Raw genomic sequence first — 18,716 nt, forward strand, 5'->3', positions numbered from 1 at the left:
ATGCACCATTCCATAGCTTTTGCCATATCCCCAGAGTTAGTGAACTTGAGTGACTCTTAAAGCTAATCCTAACTGTGCTCAGTCAGCTGGGTCAGAAATGGAATGCATTTTTGCTGCAGTAAATGGCAGTCTGTACATATTATGTGATTTCTAGCACATAATTTTTAAACATAGCTCTTAGAAAGTGTTGCTTTTCTTTACTGAGCTCCCTCTTTGGTCACAATTAACATCCAGACTGAACCATCTGTAGTCATTGGCAATTAGCAATTACTGTTTCTGCAAACCTTTTGTTGGTATTGTCCTAGGTAAAGAATTGTGAACCCTTGTGCATTAGAGGTAGTAGTACCAATTTATAAAGCTTACCAGCTATGCATTAAGGAAATTAATGTTGCTTTTAGGTGCTGTCTCTTTGGGAATACGTCTGTGTTCCTTTCAGAATGAAAACAAAGCACTCAAAACTGGCCTCCAACAAATGGCTGCTAGGGAAACTGCTTTCTAGGCTTTCTATCCCCACTTTTTGCTAAATTTAATTGTAGAAGGTTTGTATTTTTGTAGTTTGTTTGAAAAGTTGTAATTTCCAGTTGACTTCAGAAGCAGCTGGTATAAAAACTGTGTCAGGCTTCTTTTCTAGCTGTCTAGACAAAATTATAATTTGGGGAGGGGTGTAAAGAAAAAAAGCTGTTAAATGCTGAAAGCCAGCAATGTTTCCTGAATAAGTGAAAAACAAGTCTGTGCTGGAATTGCTATACCCCCGTGCTTAAGCTTTGTGGTCAGAAAATGGCAAGTGGAATTTATCTTTTTCCAGCGAGCTAGCGCGAGCTGCTTCCTCCAAGCATCAGGTCCTGCGCTGCCTGGGGCTGCCTGGCACGTTGAGCCTGGCCTTGGGGGACAGCCCTGCTGGAATCCATCAGAGTATCTCCTGATTTCAGGTTGTTTTGTCTTGCTAGAAATCCACAGCGTATTTAAATATTACGCTGTGGGGAACCGTCAAAAGCATTTTTTTCCCTTTTTAACTTCTTTCATTAATCTTTAGGAAGCGAATTAAAGCTGAAGAGGCTGTACTGCCCTCTGCAGAGAGAATCTGTGCAGGCGAAATGAGTTATGTTTTGGAAATCTGCAATTCTAAATGTACTTGATTTAAGATGCAATATAGCATTTCATTTTATTTTTAGTGGGGAAGGATGAAAACTGTACCAAACTCCTGGAAACTCCACTGTGATTTAGATCATGTGCTTTGCTTTTTAGGCATAATATCGAATGTCTCACCATGGAGTCTGCAAATGATATTCTAGTCCCCTCTTTCGATGGAAGAAGGAAGCACTGTGTTTTCCAAGGTGACCTCTTACTGTTCAGCTGTGCCGGATCCCACCCAACCCACAGAAGAATCTGCCCCTGCAGAGACTATATTAAGGGGCAGGTTGCACTTTGTAAAGACTGCCTATAGCAGCAGCAGAGCTTCTTTTGAGTTGAGGACAAAATGTAAGTAGTTTTGAGAGGAGCTACTTATTACTTCCTGCACTTTTGTCCAGGTTTTTCGCTGCAGGCAGAGCTATCATTGCTGGGCAGAATTATCTTCTAAGAGAGGAGGAATTCATAACAAACAGCTAACTGATCTTTTTTTCCTATAAGAACATTTGCAGTGTAACTCTTCAGATTCCTTCATCTGTTTGCAAAGAGAAATGAGTTTCATGCTCTACAGTGATTTGAAGATGACTGCACAGAATAGTTTGTAGAAAATTCCCAGACCCATCAAACTTCTTTTTTTTCTGTTGTTGTTTGGGTGAAGTGTTTTCTATTTTTTTTGAGTTAGGTCATCCCTCATCATGCTTAGCTAAAGGATCTCAAATTCATTCCAATAGAAAATTGAAAAAAGTGTGCTTGAGGGAAGGGGTACAGGGGAGGGAGGACTAACATTTTATTCTGGGTGCACCATTCTGAGTACTGCTTTAGCTTGACTGGCTATAAAGTGGTTTACTTCACAAGAACTCGGAATCACAAGATAGCTCTGTACCCTGTTATTGGGTTATCTGGGCCCAGTTCTTTTTGGTTTATTTTGTTTTTTAAAAATCTTTGTATACAACATGGTATTGTCTGCATCACAGCCGCTGCATCGGAGCAGTCTAAACAGAGTATCATGAATGAGCAAACAGGCACTTGCCAGCGTGTGACACATGTTGGTGACTCGACAACTGACTAAGGGTTGTGGCATTCTTCAGTGTGGAAAAGCTACAAAAACATACTGCCATTTTTGGAATGGACTTGTCACAGTTTACTGGTCCCATTTAGAGAGTAATCCTTGGAATTTGCCCATGCTTCTGTTGTAGTCTGTCTATTAGAAATACTGTGTGAAGCAAAAAGTATTCAGCATCATTGGAGCAATATTATCGTTAGAGCCTCAGTTTGCTACGGCTTCCAGTAGTTAAAGTGTTGCTGAATGACATAGAAAGGTTAAACTAAGCTAACTATAATTATCGTACGGTAGAAATGTAAAATGTCTTCATAACTAGTTAGGTTTTTTAAAAGAATTTTTTTCAGAAGAACGAGTAAGAGGAGACAAACAACTGCTAAGAAAAGCATCGATCAATCTTGTGGGTTTTTGATTGTTTTTCTGTTTGGGGGGGTGGTGGTTTTTTTATTTTCTAGCAGGCACACCATTTACAAATTCAGAGTAAAACAATTCAGGAGTTTGAAATTCCAATCAAACTTCATTTTTTTAGAGCAGCAAGTTAAATCTTCTAAACCGCCTTCTTTTTATAGAGGTAATTTTTGTTATTTTCAGCAAGAAGGTGGCATGCTTGATAGCACCACTTGTAAGAAAGAAAATGATATGCGAAGATTAGTGAGAAACAAATCTGCAGTATATTTTGAAAGCGGTCATAGTCTGCAGGTTTACAATTCAATGTGCTCTGACCATACTGGGAAAAAAAAAAAAACTCAAATCAACATGAAGCATTTTTTCATAAAGATTAACAAACGTTACCAGGTAATAGTGAAAAGCACAGATGCTTTAAATTTTCCTTTCTTGGGAATATCTGGTTGGTTCAGATTTTTCTCTTAACTGGCATTCATTATCTGTGTGTGTGAATATTGATGTTCTCTTGACCTACCAAAGACCAAGCAAGGGAAATGCTATTTCATCATGAATAAATTCTCAAGACCAGAGAACAGAACAGAATACATTTACAGTTTCAATTTAAAAGCAGTGAATTCACTTTTTCAAGTTTTTCATTTCCTGCCTCAGCACTCCTGTAACACTCCATGCCATTGCTGGGGACTACACAGGAGCTTCATCCTGAGAGATTGTTGAGTATCCAAAAAGGGTGTGTGGGAGCTGTTGAACAGTGGGGTCACCAGTACGATGATAAAATAAGCTGTAGTTTAGAGTAATTTTCCAGCAACAGAGCAGCTGGGTTCTATAATGGGAGGCAAAATTTTGTATGAAAAGAAAACAAACACAAGCTAGTATGAAAACCTTACTGTAACCATAGCTCAGCATTTGCTTCAGTCAGCACAAACGTAGTTTGCCATAGTTTGAATACCCTGGAAAAGCTGGGGGAGGAGGATTGGAAATGGGTCTGAGCAGGCACAGCAATTCATTTTGTATTTATATAAAATATTCCCCACATACCTGTGCATATTTGTGCAACTGGAAGATCCTGCGTATCAAAGTATATATGCTTCTGCCTGGTGCCAAAAGTAAAGGCAACGGCAGAATTTGTCTTTACCAGTTCAGCTTGAGGTTCTTCAGGCAGGAATTTAGTTTGGAATGACATATCACAGAATTTCGTTGGAAACAAAGATTTGTATGTGTGCACTTAAAGAATGCAAAACACGTAGTTTTTGCTGTAGTGTAATTCCTTGCTGTAAATACATATTTGCTTGTTTCCCCCCCACTGTATGGTCTGCAGGGCATACTGCATTTTATTTTGCCTCTAAACCTTTAAAGATGGGAGGGCTTTGGTATTTGTTATTATAAGATTTTCTGGTCTAGTGCTTTGCTCAGTGCTAAGTTTGCCTTTACCACAGCAGGGAGAGTCAATTATAAGCTCTGTTTTTTTCATGCTGTAGCACTGTTTCTAGTCTACTGAACTGAATTACTGCATACTGGCAAAAATGAAACAGCAAACACCAATGCCACTTGCATTTCAGCCAGGGACAGGACATCTACATTGGCTTCGGAATCAGTTGGGTCTGATCCTATTTCCACTGGAATCTATAGAGAAGACTCAATATTAGAGAAAAAAGAATCAAGACCTGTAATTTGATAGGCCTCTTATTAAGTTTAAACTCTCGTTAAGAAGAAATATTACTTCTGTGAAATACAGCTTCAGTCTAAATTTCTGTAAAAGGAGACGATCACATGAGAACTGTAAGTGCATAAACTTTGTACATGTTACTCACTAAACCCAATCCAGCACTCCCCCATCACACAGCAGTGTTTGTTCATGCGTTGATAAATAAGTGAATCCTTCCGCAGGTAAGCACTCAGGCAAATCCATGAGGGACTATTTAAAATTTTGAATGATTTACTAAAACATATGAGATCTATATCTCCACATTTCAGGACAGAGGACAGCCTTCTGTCCAAGTCCCATACCTATTTTCCTTCCTAATTAAAGAATAAAGGTGTAATCCAATTCTTGCACTTAAACAAGGATATTAGAGATGGGACTGTGCTACTGTTTTTTAGTCTGACAGTAAAGCTTGCAGCTTCCATTACTCAGAAATCAGGTTTTTGCATGACATGTATTTGAATATATTGATCAGCAGTTGATGGGAAAAAAAAATGTCAAAAGTTGAATATAAAAACATTTTACAAGCTTTTAAACATATCTCTCATATCAAGACATTCTTTGTTTTAAAATTTTGTATTTTTGTATGTGACCTAGTTTTTTTCAAAAATCTTGTTCCTACGAGATTAGGAAACTTGAGAGAAGCATTTACATATTTATTAAAATTAACATAAAAGGCTTGCCTTTGAAAGGTAAAGTTGCTAAATACACACTGTTTAAAAATGCCAATAAAAACCTCATTTATTTCATATATGCAAGTTGATTTGCACATGTATAAATAGAGTTGCTTTTTGCATTTTTTGCTTAGTTTCTATGTTTCTTTTTGTAATTTATAGTTGCAGCTGTGTGTTTGCTTGTTTATATCAGATTATGTTTCTCCTACAAATATTTAATGTTTATGTGCCTTTTTTTACTTTCTTTGGGGTTTGGATGAGTGTTTGGAATATGGACACTGTCTGAACAAGTATAATGGAACACTAATTACAGGTAAAAATAGTGCTTGATGACTATACAACTTAGTGATATGAATTTTGAATGTTGTTGAGTAGTGGAGAAATTTGTTGTAAAACTATAAGGTAAGGGTTAATAAGATAAAAGATACTATAACTTTAATAATTCTTGCAAAATGTTGCTTCTGCAAGCAGAATGCCCTTTACTGAATATCTGTAATTTGACATGAGATGAGAGCTCCTGCTGGGATGGGATGTCTGCTCAATGACCAGAGAGCAAACAAAAGCCGTTATATTCCCCAAGGAGACAATGCTAGCAGGAAACCTCTAGAAACAGCCACATCTGATTTGATCAGCAGGAAAATTGAAGATCCCCATTACAGTTTGTGAGACGTTGGTTTTTCGGATAAAGACATCTGTCTGTACGTGGAGGTGCGCGGGGTGGTGCCCGGTGCTACCAGGAGCATACAGTCCTTTTATGACACCTGCATTTATGACTCTCAGTGGGGAAGGGAACTCTGGATATTCAGCTTATTGCAGGTGTTTTTAATGCTACTACTTTTCTGCAAGAAGAACATTTTGCAAAATAGCTGCTGATCAGGTTTCGGTTGGAGATCACAGAATGGGGTTGCAGACAGCCAGGACTCTGCAACTGCCCCGCTCAGCTCTGCTCCACATACATGTACCAGCTTCTGTGACTCACTCACTGACAGCATTCAGACGTGCTCAAAGTTTCTGATGATGGCAGCTGTAAATCAGGTTGTTAGCCAACGTCTTCTCTCCTCACTTACTCATGTCGTACTACTATTCTTTAAAGTCCTAGTCAAGGTCCTTGATTTATCCTCTATACGAAAGACATGCCCTCCCCTCTCAAGAATGAGTGGCCCGTCTAAATTACAAAGATGATTTACAAGTTTGCAGCACTTTTCATATAAACAAAATCCAGATTGTTTTCTCAGGTATGTATTTTGCTCATAGTGCATTTCAGGACCAGATTTTGCTAGTAAAATAAATTAAATGGGATGAATCAGGCTGGTTACAATCTCATCCAAGTCTAATTAACTTCATGACTCCCACTGGCTTCAGAACTCCTCCATTAATTTTTCTTCAAATTAAAAAAGCAGCCCTCCCTTTTTTATAAATATAAAGCACTCTATCTTACAAGATAAAGACCAAACACTTTCAGGTTGCATCATACATGTAGCAGCAGCCAGTTTTCTTGCTGTTACAGCATATATCATCTTGGACTAAGTTGATGTTAAATTATCAGTTGAAAACTTGGTTAAAGAGCTACAGTTTGGAGTTGGAGGGGCGGGGGGTTTGTAGTTTTGTTGCTTGTTTTTTTTTAAGAGGCTGTTAGTTATCAGTTTCCAGTTTCACAGTCTTTTTTCCAGGGGTGCTAACATTTAGGCGTGGCTGTTTGTGATGTTTGTCCCACAGCTGCTATGCCTTCAGGCTTCTGACCGGCAATCTCTTTCCATTTGCCGTTCTCCTTTGGTCCCATCTTTCTAGGGACCGCAGCAGAGTTGAGGAGAATACTGCACTGACGGATGTATGCTTTCGTTCAGGCTGAAAAGGCCGGGAACGGATATGGTTTCACTGAGATATGCTTTAGTAATATTGCTGTAAATGTAACATCAAAACATATTGTTTTATGGGCAGTGACTTAAATCTCATCTTTGTATTTTCAAGCAGCTCTATAGGGTTTTTTTTTTAAATTAGTTTGTAATTTTCAAATATATTTAAATGGAATGTGTAAAGAGCAAATTCCGTGTATCAAGTGTAAGATGTTTACTGTAGGAATGTGTTGAAAATACCAGAGGCTGAACCCCAGAACGCCTCAGATGAGGCATCATTCATGTTCTTTCTTCCAAGGGAAAAATAACGAAGTGCAACCATTGCCAAAGTCTTGCTTTTGTAGGTATAATCCTTTACGTAGTCATGTAATTATGAACATACAGTAGCATGTTTTAATTCAGCAGACCTCTCTCAACAGCACTAAGCCACCTGTTTATTGGATAAATAAAATCAGGTCCTCAAACTTTTGATAAAAAAACTAGTAAATCCACCTTCCACATGCAGAAACTGCTTTGAAAAAATTCAGTTGTAATTAAGGGCCCAATCCCCTCCTCCGCCCTGGGAAGGCTGGCGCAGGTGCCGCGTACCTGAGGTGGGCTCTGCATGGGAACAGAATTTGTTACAGCAGGGGAGAGCTCGCTGACCTGCAGCCACACAGAGCTGCTCTCCTCATGCCTCACAGTGACGCTACCACACGGCTGCTGCTCTGTGCAGGAAAATACATCAGTCCTGCGCTGCGCTGGCCTGCTTGCAAATCCCAGCCCCGGGCCTGTGCTGCTGCACCCAGGGCCAGGCACACCGCAGAGGCTCAGCCCTGCAGGAGCCAGCACAAACCTTGGCTTTCAGGAGAGCGTGTAAGTAATGCTGCGGCGTTTCCTGGAGCCGGGCAGGCACTCCACAGCCTGCATGCGGCGAGGACTCCAGCAGCTGCAAAGTAGTTTGAAGTATCAAATAGGTAATCATGTTAAATTGCTGTCTGAGGGCAGCTAATTTTAATAGGGTTATCCCCAGAACTAATTTGTTATGTTCATTAACAGGTCTGTGGCAGTACAGTGACAGTGAAAACCATCTTAAAGGAGTCATGGGGTTATTTGGTTTTCACAAAGGAATACAGCAGAGAGGAAATGGCAGTTTTTACCAAAGGCAAAAAGAATAAATTTTATGAGAAGAGTTACCCTGAAGATTCTAAAGAGAGCTAAAAGAAAACTAGAAAAGAATATTTGCAAAGCTAATTTGAACTTGGAGAAGTGGATCCCCCCTGAGCTTGCTAGGCTGGTGGCTGCGGGGAGCCCCCCAGAGGGCACTGGGGGGCAGGTCTTTGGTTTCTGGTCTGGATCATTCCCTGGGGGAGCCTCTCTCCATGGGTGAAGGGGGTCAAAGTCTGAATAATCCCTGTAGCACTGTAAGTTGGAAAAAAACCTACTGACATCTGTAAAAATAAAAGACTGCTGCTTTTTGCAGATAATAATTTGGAGTCAATGAGAGTTTTTCTATGTACATGAGAACTTCAGGGTCAGGCTGGTACTGTATGTGTTTGGTTTGAATTCTCTCCTAGAAGGTTGATCCTTTGTTTTATTTAAATGGTTGTGTTCCACTATATTACGTTCAAGCAGTTTGATTCAGAAAGAACAGAACACAGTGATTCAGATACTGTCAAGTTACTGGGGTTCAATAGGATGGGATTATTTTAATTTAAATTTTTTTTTTTTTTTTTAGAAAAGTAAATGTCTGTACTTTAATGGCATAGAAAAATGCTTTGTTTTCACTGTTGTAGAAAAAATCTAGGGAGAACTTTATTTTTCAATAAACCTTTTTCTTGTGTGATTTGGATTTATGATTGCTTTGTGCTTAAATGGGAAGTTCGTGAGCTGCCATTTAGACAAAATTGCATTTGTGTGGCTTATCCTGGTACTTCTGCTGCTGACCCACCTCTGCAGAGGTAAGTCACAGCATGAACAGTCCCATCTACCCACCGCTTGGCTGTAAGAACAACAGACAAGTAATTATCTATTTGCTTTGTTCTGTTTTAAACCAAAGTCAGGTAATGGATAAAGTCAAGTCTTCTTTTAGGATGGCAGTTTTGCCGGAGGAGGATAGTTGGGAAGTCTTGGTTTCCTGGAAGGTTCCAGCACGCAAGGACTGTGGGATGGCACAGTGGCACACAGATAATACAAGACTCAAGTTCAAAACAAAAAGCTACATTGTGGTAAGACAACAGCTTTAGAGTGTTGTCTTTCAAGATTCAAGTTTAAAGGTGAAGAGCTTGGCTGGCTTACGAAATACTCACATATGGAACCAGAGATCATGCGTGAAACGCTGGACTATGTGCCCGTGTTACTTCAGTCAGCCTCACTCCCAGGCTGGGTCGGTGTCCCCGGAGCTGCCAGCAGCGGGGCTGCAGGGGCCCCCCGGGGTGCCAGAATTGTCTGAAAGTCAGGACCTGGCGTTTCAGGGGAGCAGCGAATGCGCTCAGGGCACTTACAGGTGCCACATTAAATCACCTCGGAGGCTGTAAACACCTATATCAGAAAAGCTGTACAATATCAACATCTCCAGAGTGAAACTTCTTACAAGGGAACGGTTGAATTTATTTCAGTTGTGCCTGTTCTGCTGCAAGGCTCTGTGTGCCCACCTCCTTTCTTGCTAGCCCAGCGGAGACTGAGGGAAGGAAGGGTCCTCTGTTGTCAGCTTCTGCTAGCAAAGGTGAGAAGTTTTGGTGGAGATGTCCAACAGGAATAGAACAATCGTTGTGTGGGAGCAGTATGGAGTAGTAAAATGAATAGTAAAAAACCCACCCAACCAAAAAAAAAAAACCTAAAAGACCAGCTCTTTTTTATCAGTTCTAAAAACATCCCTTTGTAACACAGCTGCTATTGTGCTTTTTAAAACTACCCTGGAGAAAAGCAGCTGCTGAGCAAGTTTTTTTTTTTTTTTTTTTTTTTTATATGTGGTCACATATAGCTTGAGTGTAATGTAAAATCAGAATAGTATGGAAGTTGGTGTCAACTTGGGATCCTTTATTTGCCCTGTCCCAATTAATGACACATAGCATAAATAAAAATTAATAAAAGTGAGAAGGTGAGGGACCTGGGTCTGGATATCCAGCTGCAGTCGATTCACTGCGAGAAGTGGGGAGTTCAGTGCATGGGGGCTACATGTGATGGTTTTCTGCTGCACAGTGCTGGCAGTGCTTCTGCAAGAGCTGTTTATTACTGTTTCAGTGAGGTGAAGTACATGAATATCCTTCACTCTTCACCCCTTTTTATGGGTATTCCCTTGGCATACTTCATCTCAAAATGGGTGAAAATTTTGTTGGATCCCTGTTGCTATTCAACATAGCACAATTCCCAAATGTTTCCTAACATCAAAATTAATTAGTGGAGAACGCTGCTCATTCAGTCCCTTGTTCTGGTTATTTTTGGAAACGTTTTCCTTCCTGTTTCATTCCCCTAATTATGGCTCTGCTTTGACATAAGGAGACATCTGTAAAATGGTGAGCAGCTAGAGTCAGCTGTGGGCTGTGTTGCAGTCACATAATGGAAAAAAAATGTATGAACACTGGAACTTGGAATAAAAAAATACACACGCCATGCAGCTGTATTGGAAAGATCATTGGGGGAGCTTAAATACTGAATACTTCAAGTCTTCCACACTTAGACTGGTTTCAAACTCCATCTGGTAGAGCATCCACGGGTGGAAACATTTTGCCAGGACTTTGTGCCGCTCTCAGAAGCCTCACCTCACCCTGGCACCTCCTCAACGTGCAAGAGATGGAGCAGCCCTTTACTGTCATGTTTATGTTTATCCTTTTCAGGACTTGCACATTGTATTATTTTTACTGATTATGGAGACTGTATTTAACTGAACTCCTGGTAGTAAATCTGTTGCCAAAAAAACGAATATTGTTTGCACCGAACAGACTCCAGCTGTTCAGGCTCGCTGTATGTCCTGCTTTGTCTCGTGGCCCCTTGGCTCAGAGCACTTTCCTCCCAGGAGCCGCACTGCAGGACCTTGGCATCTGCCTCCAGCACGTCTGTCAACACGTTTGTGAGTGGGGGAGCTTCAAAGCAAAAAAGTGCTGGACACAACCACTTAAACAGAAATACCACCTTTACAGAAAATGTACCATGGTGTTTCAGCAAGTACCAACTGTTGCTGGCAGTGTAAGTAATCGGTGTGGTGGAGCTTTGAAGTGGCAGTTGCTCAATCACTAGAGACCCCTCTCTGCTTTAATTTCCTCCCCAGCTCCAGAGGAGGGATGAATCAAGGGCCACGCTGCAGGCTTGGATTCTGCTTGATGGGTCTGCCCCAGTCAAAGGAGGTTGGTATTTCTGGTCACCTGCCCATTTTAGACTAGGCTTTGCCTTTACTCCACTCCCTGCTTTGGGTAAGGTGACAATCCTGGAAGGCCAGTGGTGCTGAGCTCGAAATACCAGGGTTGGTGGCAAGAGCTGACAAAATGGGCCATTTCCTAGTTGCTTGCCAAGCTGACTTGTGCAGGCTTTAGGTAAAATGTACTTTCAGCCTCCCTCCATGCCTGTGACAGCCCCCGCGCTGAGCCCAGGGGGTCACTGATCCATGAGAGGGGTAACACCCACGAACCACTTGGTGCTGCCTCAAATACCAGTATTGTGGCTGAAAGGAAAACAGCAGCTCCCAAACGTGGGAGGAACAGGAGAGGGGAAATATCCCGGGGGTGTCTGCTATTTGATTTAATTACGGTCTGCAATTGCGTAACCTGGACCCACACGCCAGGCCGCAGGAATGTGTTTTTGTGCGCTACTCCTTGCGCCGTTCCTGCTCCTCCGTGAGCAGCCACAGGCTGGTGATGTGCTTTGTCACAGCACCACTTGCTGGCAGCTCCCCTCACACAGACCAGCAGCAGACAGGAGGAGTGGTGAGAAATTACAGGTGCTGCAAGCACAGCAAAACACTTCCCTACGTGCAAACTCCAGCTGAAGCATCTACCCAAGTTGATGTACCCTGGGGATAATCTCTGGTCAAGTAGCTTCAGTGCTTCCTGCTCTCTGTTGCTGCAGAGGCAGCTTGCTGCTAGCATGGCCCTCTCTTTAATACTCCATCCTCAGAGGCCTCAAAAGGAAATGGATAGTGAAGACATTTCTGGAGTATAAATTTGACTGTCTAGGAACAATGCATTGCCAGGCTGGGAACAAACATTTCTGCCTTGTGTGTTATTAAGGTTTAGTACTTGTCTTAGGACCTGGCACCGGCCCCCCAAAAGGGATACCAGGAGTGTCTACACTTTTTCCCAGGCAGCTGGGAGTGCAGCAGTGCAATGGTATCATTAGCCGTGAGGAACACTGTGGTACTTTCCCCGATGCAGGTACACCTGAAGCTGAATTTGCCCACATCTGAGGAGCTTCTTGTCTGGGTCTTTGCTTCAGGTCCAGTTCTGGAACGTCATTTGCAGCAAGGAGCTTCTTTTGATGCTCCATTTTTCCACCACGGTTAGACAACGCTTATTTATGGCTTACCTATTACGGGACTAAATCAGTGAGGGAGGATGTTAGTCTGGTGATTTCTTCCTCACAATCTGGGTTCAAAAAATCTGGCTTTTAGCCAGGAGTAGATCGTTATAATTTTCTGTTATTAAAATACACCTCATGCCTACCTGCTGCATGCGGGGCATGGCTTCGGATTCAAGGCTGCAGCTGCTGTAATCCTTACTGTGAGAGTTTCTGACAGCTTCCTTCTCTGCTCAACAATATGGTCAAATTCAAAGCATCTGCTCCAATTCGTAGTCACTTTCAGGGATTAATCTGCAGTTCTGAGTTTGGCCAGACTTCAGTGTCAGTTTGCAGTCTCTGCACTGGCCAGTGCTGCTCCTTCTATCAACACCGAAGCTCCTTCCTCGTGTCCTGTGCACGACAAAGAGGATTTGGCACTGCTGCCAAGTTGCTGTGGCCTGTGATCACCAAGCAGAATAAGATGTTGGCCAGCGCCAAGTTTCAGGTGATTAGTTCAAGGGCTTTTAAGCTATTTCAGTTTTTGGGAAGTCCACCTTCACTCAGCTGAGTTGGAAGCACACTTGTTACCTCACAGTTAGAAAAACCAACTAGCACAGACATTTAATAAAGAAAACAAATACAGAAACTGTTACCTTTGAGGGTGGCTGGCTAGAGCAGAGTATCTCAGTAAACTGGATGAGCTGTTATTTTCTCTTCCATTGTCAGGTACCATACAAAGTCTCCCTGATGCTAGCTGGCTTTGTCAGCATGTATTTGCTTACATTTCTGAGTATCATTATTTCCTGGTCTTTTTCCTTTTAAGTATAAAGGTTATTTCAGTTATTTTCTTGTATTTACCTGCTAAAAATCAGAAATGCTTTGAAGCACCTGTGGTAACTGAAAAGTTTCTGCAATGGCTTTAAACTAATCTGATAAGAAAGAGTATGATTAACTTGTTTAACCACATCTTTTCAATGGCTATGAAGCTGGAGTCTGTACTTACAAACATCCTCTAAGAGCATTCCGGTGTTTCAGAAAGTGTGAAACTTCATTTACTCAAGTGTTTAACCTTGCTTCATGCATGAACACATCTGCATAGTCCTGTGCTCCTATTTACACTCAGCATTTTAACAGCATTATTTAATGTTTGAGCTGGGTGTTGGTCTGAATGTCCTACATACTTTCAATGGTCTAGGACTTCTGTATTGCAAAGGTTACACCAGGAGTTGAGTATCTTGCCACAGTCAGTTACACCTTCTTGCTCACCTTCTGAAGCCGTTGGTGCTGGCCTGTGCAACAAACCGGCTGCTGAAGTGCATGGCCCTGTGAAGCAGCACTTTTAGTAGTTCCCAAGCGTCATTCTAACAACTACCAGTGGGACTGGAGAAGTAATAAAGCCCCTGGAGAGATGGAAGAAGGTAAGCAGTACTAATAAAACTAACAAAACCACAAAATGTCTAATATCGCAGAGTTCAGGCTCTGGTTCTATGATTCTGATGCTGGAGATGCCTGACTAAAGCTAGAATTTTCTGCTTCACGCAGAACAAAGTGTCATCTTTCCAGTATCGTGCACCTCATATGGGCACTGTCAGGTGAGTGAAACCTTCGCGTGGGCTCTTCCTACATTTGGAGCTGGCTTTTACTAAAGATCCTTAAAGATCTGGCTGAGAACCTGCTAAGTGACATATGATGGGAAACAGAGTTTTAGCATCACATGGAACCACAGTAAACAAATCAGTGTCCCTACTGTCCCATCAATCACCAAACAGTCTAATTGTACAGCTACTCTAGTTTATGTAGTCTATTGTTGTGTAGCTAGAAAGGGGCATTTCTGGCTACTTGGCTACTTACCGTGCTCCTATTTCAAACTCGACAGCAGCCTGTCTACTTTTTATCCACCTGTGATAAACAGAAGCAACAATACTGGTTCTGTGTTGTGAAAACCAACCTGGAATATATAAAATAAAGAGAAAATGGATATAGCCAGAGAATCCAGTTTAATAGGCTGCTATACAGGAAGACTTTGTTCTATGATACATTTTGGAAATAGTTTTCAAATGTTCCTTACAGATACTGTATAAAATAGATACCAGATTTATTGATTATACATCAAGATTCTTTGATAATTTAACCTGCTATTAAGTAATCTATAAGATGTGTGATGGAAGGTGAGCAACACTTTACAGGACAATCTAAATCTAATAGATCTGTATCATCTCACCACCAGATTGAGCCACTGCTGTGCCATCATCAAGACTACAGAGCAACCACAAAGTCACACACGCTGGTACATCTGCATACAGTATAACAGAAGATGAGAATCCCATTCCTCAAACAGCTCCTCTTCCTTGCACAACTTCTGGGCTTTGGTCTGTACAGTAATACTGTGTGTGCTTGTTTGGTCCATGCAAAGCTATGAACAGTGTCTTGTTAAGAAAAAATAGAATTTGAAGAGGTATAGTTTCAGGTAATTTAGGATTAAAATGAAGTATCTCTCTGATCACAGAAAGTTTGTACCTGCTCTTTCTGTGCATCTATTTGAAGGGAGGGGGGAGGAAGTAGCTACTTAAGTGTTTTAAGCAACACAGCTCTTGGTGTCCAGACTCTATGCAGGATACTCGGTTAGCCAAAGAGGTTAGCAAGGATTGCAATTCTGTTACAGCATGTGTTTGGGAAAATACAGGCCGGGGGGGGGAGGGGGGGGAAAAAAAAAAAAAAAAAAAAAAAAAAAAAAAAAAAAAAAAAGAAGAGAGATCTGAAAATGGCACTTCTTTACCCACAGGCTTATCACACCATTAAGAACACTTTCACTCTGGAATATACGACATGGCAGCTGGGTTAAAACTGCAAACTGCATGTTTTCTATTGTCACAGGAATCAATAGCATACTTGAAAAAATAAAAAACAAACAATGCCGCTGTTTCGCTGAATTGCAAGCAGTGTGCACATATGCCAGTTTTACAGAGAGATTTCCCATTAAAACAAACTTCAACAAAAACAGACCACGGGAAACAAACTGCATATTTAGTAAAATACCATTGGCACCACTTGCCAAAATGTACGATGCTGTAGTTTTACAGTCCTGACAGAGGAGAGGGGGTGATCTTCACTCAAACATCTCATAATGGCGCGTTTGCCTTACACGGGGTATCATATCGATAAGCAACCTGCAGAGGAAAGCACGGGAGGGGTGATGCAGACACACAGGAAGGCCCTGGGACTGGGGTGTTCTATTTACTTACAAATACTGTTTTATTTTATAAATAACAAAGAACTCACATGTAGTAACTGCCTTATCTTGCTTTCTCCTGATCAGAATTAGTTCTGCCCCAGAATGAATTCTGCCCAAAAGGGAGCGTAAAACAAACTGTGTGGAGAGGGGCTCTCCTTCAGGAAGCTTGGACATACAGCTGCACTGAGAAACTGAAATGCGCAGCAGCCGTAGCTCTTGGCTGGAGAAGCCATGGAGGGATTAGTGGAAAAGGAACAGTTGTAGCACCCTGTTCCACACCAGACTGCTGCTGGAAGAAGGTACCCAACTGTAGAGGAGAATTGCAGTAGTTTCACAAACTGTAAAATCAGGTGGTTGCCAAAACAGAATTTAGTTTTATTCTTTGTTAGCCTTCATCGTGTCTTGGTGACACAATGGCTGAGTGCACTGTCGAGCAGACCAATGGCATCTATGTAGCATGAGTGTCACTGGCTGTACAAAATGTTTCTGACACCATTTGGTATGTTTAAATAAATATTTTTTTGTATGGATTTATCTCTACAGTTTTCCAGAACAGCTAGTTTTATAATGGAAATAGTGATTATAGTTATTTTTCCAAGAATGATATTCCCCATGAAAATGTTAATTTAATTTTCCAAGTTTAAAAAAAACAAACCAAACCACACACAGCTTCCAGATGATGGCTTACTGCAGCCTGGCCAAGGTCTGCTTCTCAACAGGCATGATTCCAGTTAACTAAGATGCTGCATCTGCCCCTTTCTCTCATGGTAAAAAGTTCAATAAAATGCAAAACTCTTCAATTCCATGCAGCTCAGGGAAATCATGGCAGCAACCAAGTGCATGAGTAGAGCTGCATTTGATTTTATTCTATTTCTGGTGTCAGGAATCAAGAAAGTATCTTAAAATTCAATAGAAACAACTGAAACATGACTGGCTAACCTCCAGTTCAGAAGTTGCTATAGGGTAGGGCTAGGATGGAAATCACTATCAAGGTCATTCTTTAAATGTGGGCACCTCAGCTTTAACCTATACCTTCTCTGGAAAAACACAGTACTTAGAAATGTTCCATCAAAGCAGCATGGAGTTATTTTTATCCAGCATTTGTGGTTATTTTTCAAATATTTCAAAGCCCGTACTTCCAAATTCAGGTATACAAAAGTCTTCTAAAAAATTATTCAGATTTCTTTTTAAGTCCTGACTTCTTCCCAACTGATGTGAGACACCACAAGCTTTTATCCCTTTCCACACACTCTGTTCCAGTATTGGCAGCTCATCTAATAAATACCAGTGACTGATTTGACTGGAGTTATATAAGCCTTTAAGAGCTATGGCTTACTGCATTAAACAGACAGCCCATGTGCTGTACACACTGCAATACCAGCTAGCAGGAGGTACTCACTTGATTCCATAGGCAGATATTGTAAGTCCAATTAAAACTCCTATACTGCCATCCAGAAACCAGACAGAAGAATTGTGTTTAAAAACTTCGGCGCTAAGAAGGATGGAAAATCCCATTATTCCACCTACAAGGGAGTTGAAACCTAGGAAGGGAAAAAAAAAACCAACAACACAAAAGGAAGACCCAAATCTTAAGGAATTTGCTTTAACCATCTCACCTAAAAAGAGATAACCTGTAGGGAGACAAGGTGTTACCATAGCAGTGCCCCCGGAGAGGAGCACAGACGTTATGCAGTGGCACCTGTGGGATACTGCTGTGCATGAAGGAGGAGGTAGTGCAATTTGTTCACACACAGTTAGCCAGAGGTCTTTGTCATGCTTCTTTTCAACAAATCTAATACAATAGTTGGTGTCTGACCAGTGTGTTTTAAGACTTCTGTCAGTTGTTGTGTCTGGTATAAATAACTTCACATTAATTTCCCTGTACTGTGTGTCTTGATTTGGTCCCTCCCAATTTTCGGTCTCTGCTCAGTTCCAAATCCAACTCTAGCTGCTGTTTAGTTCACAGGGCTTTCACCTCTTGATGCTAATTTTCCAAGCAGCAATATTCCTTCAAAATACAGGACCTGCACTTACCTCTCTTGTAATTTATTGTCAAGAACAAAGTATCTTTGCATGTGAAAGAGTGGCTGGCTGGCTGTGGCCCTGACTGGGACTGCTGCAGCCCAGTTACCTTCCACAGAACCTCTTCATAACACATGTACCATCGCTGCATGTGCAAATACCCCTGGTTAGAACTTCAAAGGCCATTTCATAGGGTACCCAAAGGCTCTCACTTTCTCTGAAAGGAGCAAACTGGAGTCCAGTAAACCCAAGGAGCTCATGAAAAGGAAAATGGTTTTGCACAGTAACATTTCGGACCTTCTCTTAAAGCTCTTTACCCCATTCCATATATTTATTTACATGTACTTGGCACTTAGAGCTACATACACTGCTCAATGCATTAGGAAAGACATACAGGATAATCCTAGGAAGATTTTCCATTTATGCCTTAGATACATCACAGGACCTTCCTATCTATTATTCATAATTTTAATGAACATCCTTTTAGATTCCTCTTTCTTTTTTAAATCCTTTCTCTCTGCCTCCAAGATTCTCCCTTCAAAATTCTCCCATTGGAGTTTTTGGAATAATTAATGCCATTTTTCCTTCAACTCATTTGATTGGTCTTTTTTTGAGTTTAAGTCATTCCTTGTGTTCATTTTTTCTCCCCAAATTCCTTTTTTGGATTATTTTTTTTCCCTCAATAACCCAAAAGACATCACTGTTGTTCTACACAAAAAAAAAAGTGTCACTGATAAGGCATTCATTTGGTAGATATATATATATTATTTAACAAATAAAAAATCAAACTTGAAACATTCTATATTGCTTGGTGAATCAACTCTAGTCAGCTGCTGCTTATAGAACTTAGCCAGCTTTTTCTAATCCCCCATGACTGCCAACAACCACATACCTGACACTTATTAATGAACATCTCCTTTGATCCAGAGCTCTCACATCCAGTGCCTTACCTAAACCATGTTAAGACTTTCTGGAAGACGGAGCTAAAATTTGACCTTTCCTAGGTATCCCTACAGCTGAAATACTTGTATAAACCATCGATATTTTGATTAAGATTCACCAGATCCCTGTCAGTAAGTACTTAAATGCAAAGCAAACCCTGTCAGGGAAGCAAGTCTGTGGCAGAATGAAGCATACAAAGGTTTCAGGCTTCCAGTCCTGCAAAGAAAAGGGA

The 18,716-nt window shown here is 41.1% G+C and overlaps 2 protein-coding genes across 6 annotated transcripts in view; one reads left to right on the forward strand and one right to left on the reverse strand.

Annotated features, from left to right (window-relative positions):
* MGAT5 (alpha-1,6-mannosylglycoprotein 6-beta-N-acetylglucosaminyltransferase) overlaps window positions 1-8,657 on the forward strand; it is a 135,970-nt gene extending 127,313 nt beyond the window's left edge. For 3 of the 5 annotated variants that reach the window (XM_026852184.1, XM_026852185.1, XM_026852186.1), the window contains exon 17: window positions 1,246-5,414. In XM_026852184.1, coding sequence (XP_026707985.1) covers window positions 1,246-1,444 — 199 coding nt within the window. In that variant the 3' untranslated portion in view covers window positions 1,445-5,414. Of the gene's footprint in view, window positions 1-1,245; window positions 5,415-7,857 lie in introns of those variants that run through there. The other 2 variants (XM_026852188.1, XM_026852187.1) reach the window with 2 other exon arrangements.
* Window positions 8,658-15,018: 6,361 nt separating this feature from the next.
* TMEM163 (transmembrane protein 163) overlaps window positions 15,019-18,716 on the reverse strand; it is a 100,752-nt gene continuing 97,054 nt past the window's right edge. The window contains exons 8-9 of the mRNA XM_026852516.1: window positions 16,920-17,061; window positions 15,019-15,455 (exon numbers count right to left, since the gene is read on the reverse strand). Of these exons, the coding sequence (XP_026708317.1) occupies window positions 15,395-15,455; window positions 16,920-17,061 (203 nt within the window). The 3' untranslated portion in view covers window positions 15,019-15,394. The remainder of the gene's footprint in view (window positions 15,456-16,919; window positions 17,062-18,716) is intronic.

This window comes from Athene cunicularia, assembly GCF_003259725.1.
Source record: "Athene cunicularia isolate RWA chromosome 7 unlocalized genomic scaffold, athCun1 chr7_part1, whole genome shotgun sequence".
NCBI classification, from domain to species: domain Eukaryota; kingdom Metazoa; phylum Chordata; class Aves; order Strigiformes; family Strigidae; genus Athene; species Athene cunicularia.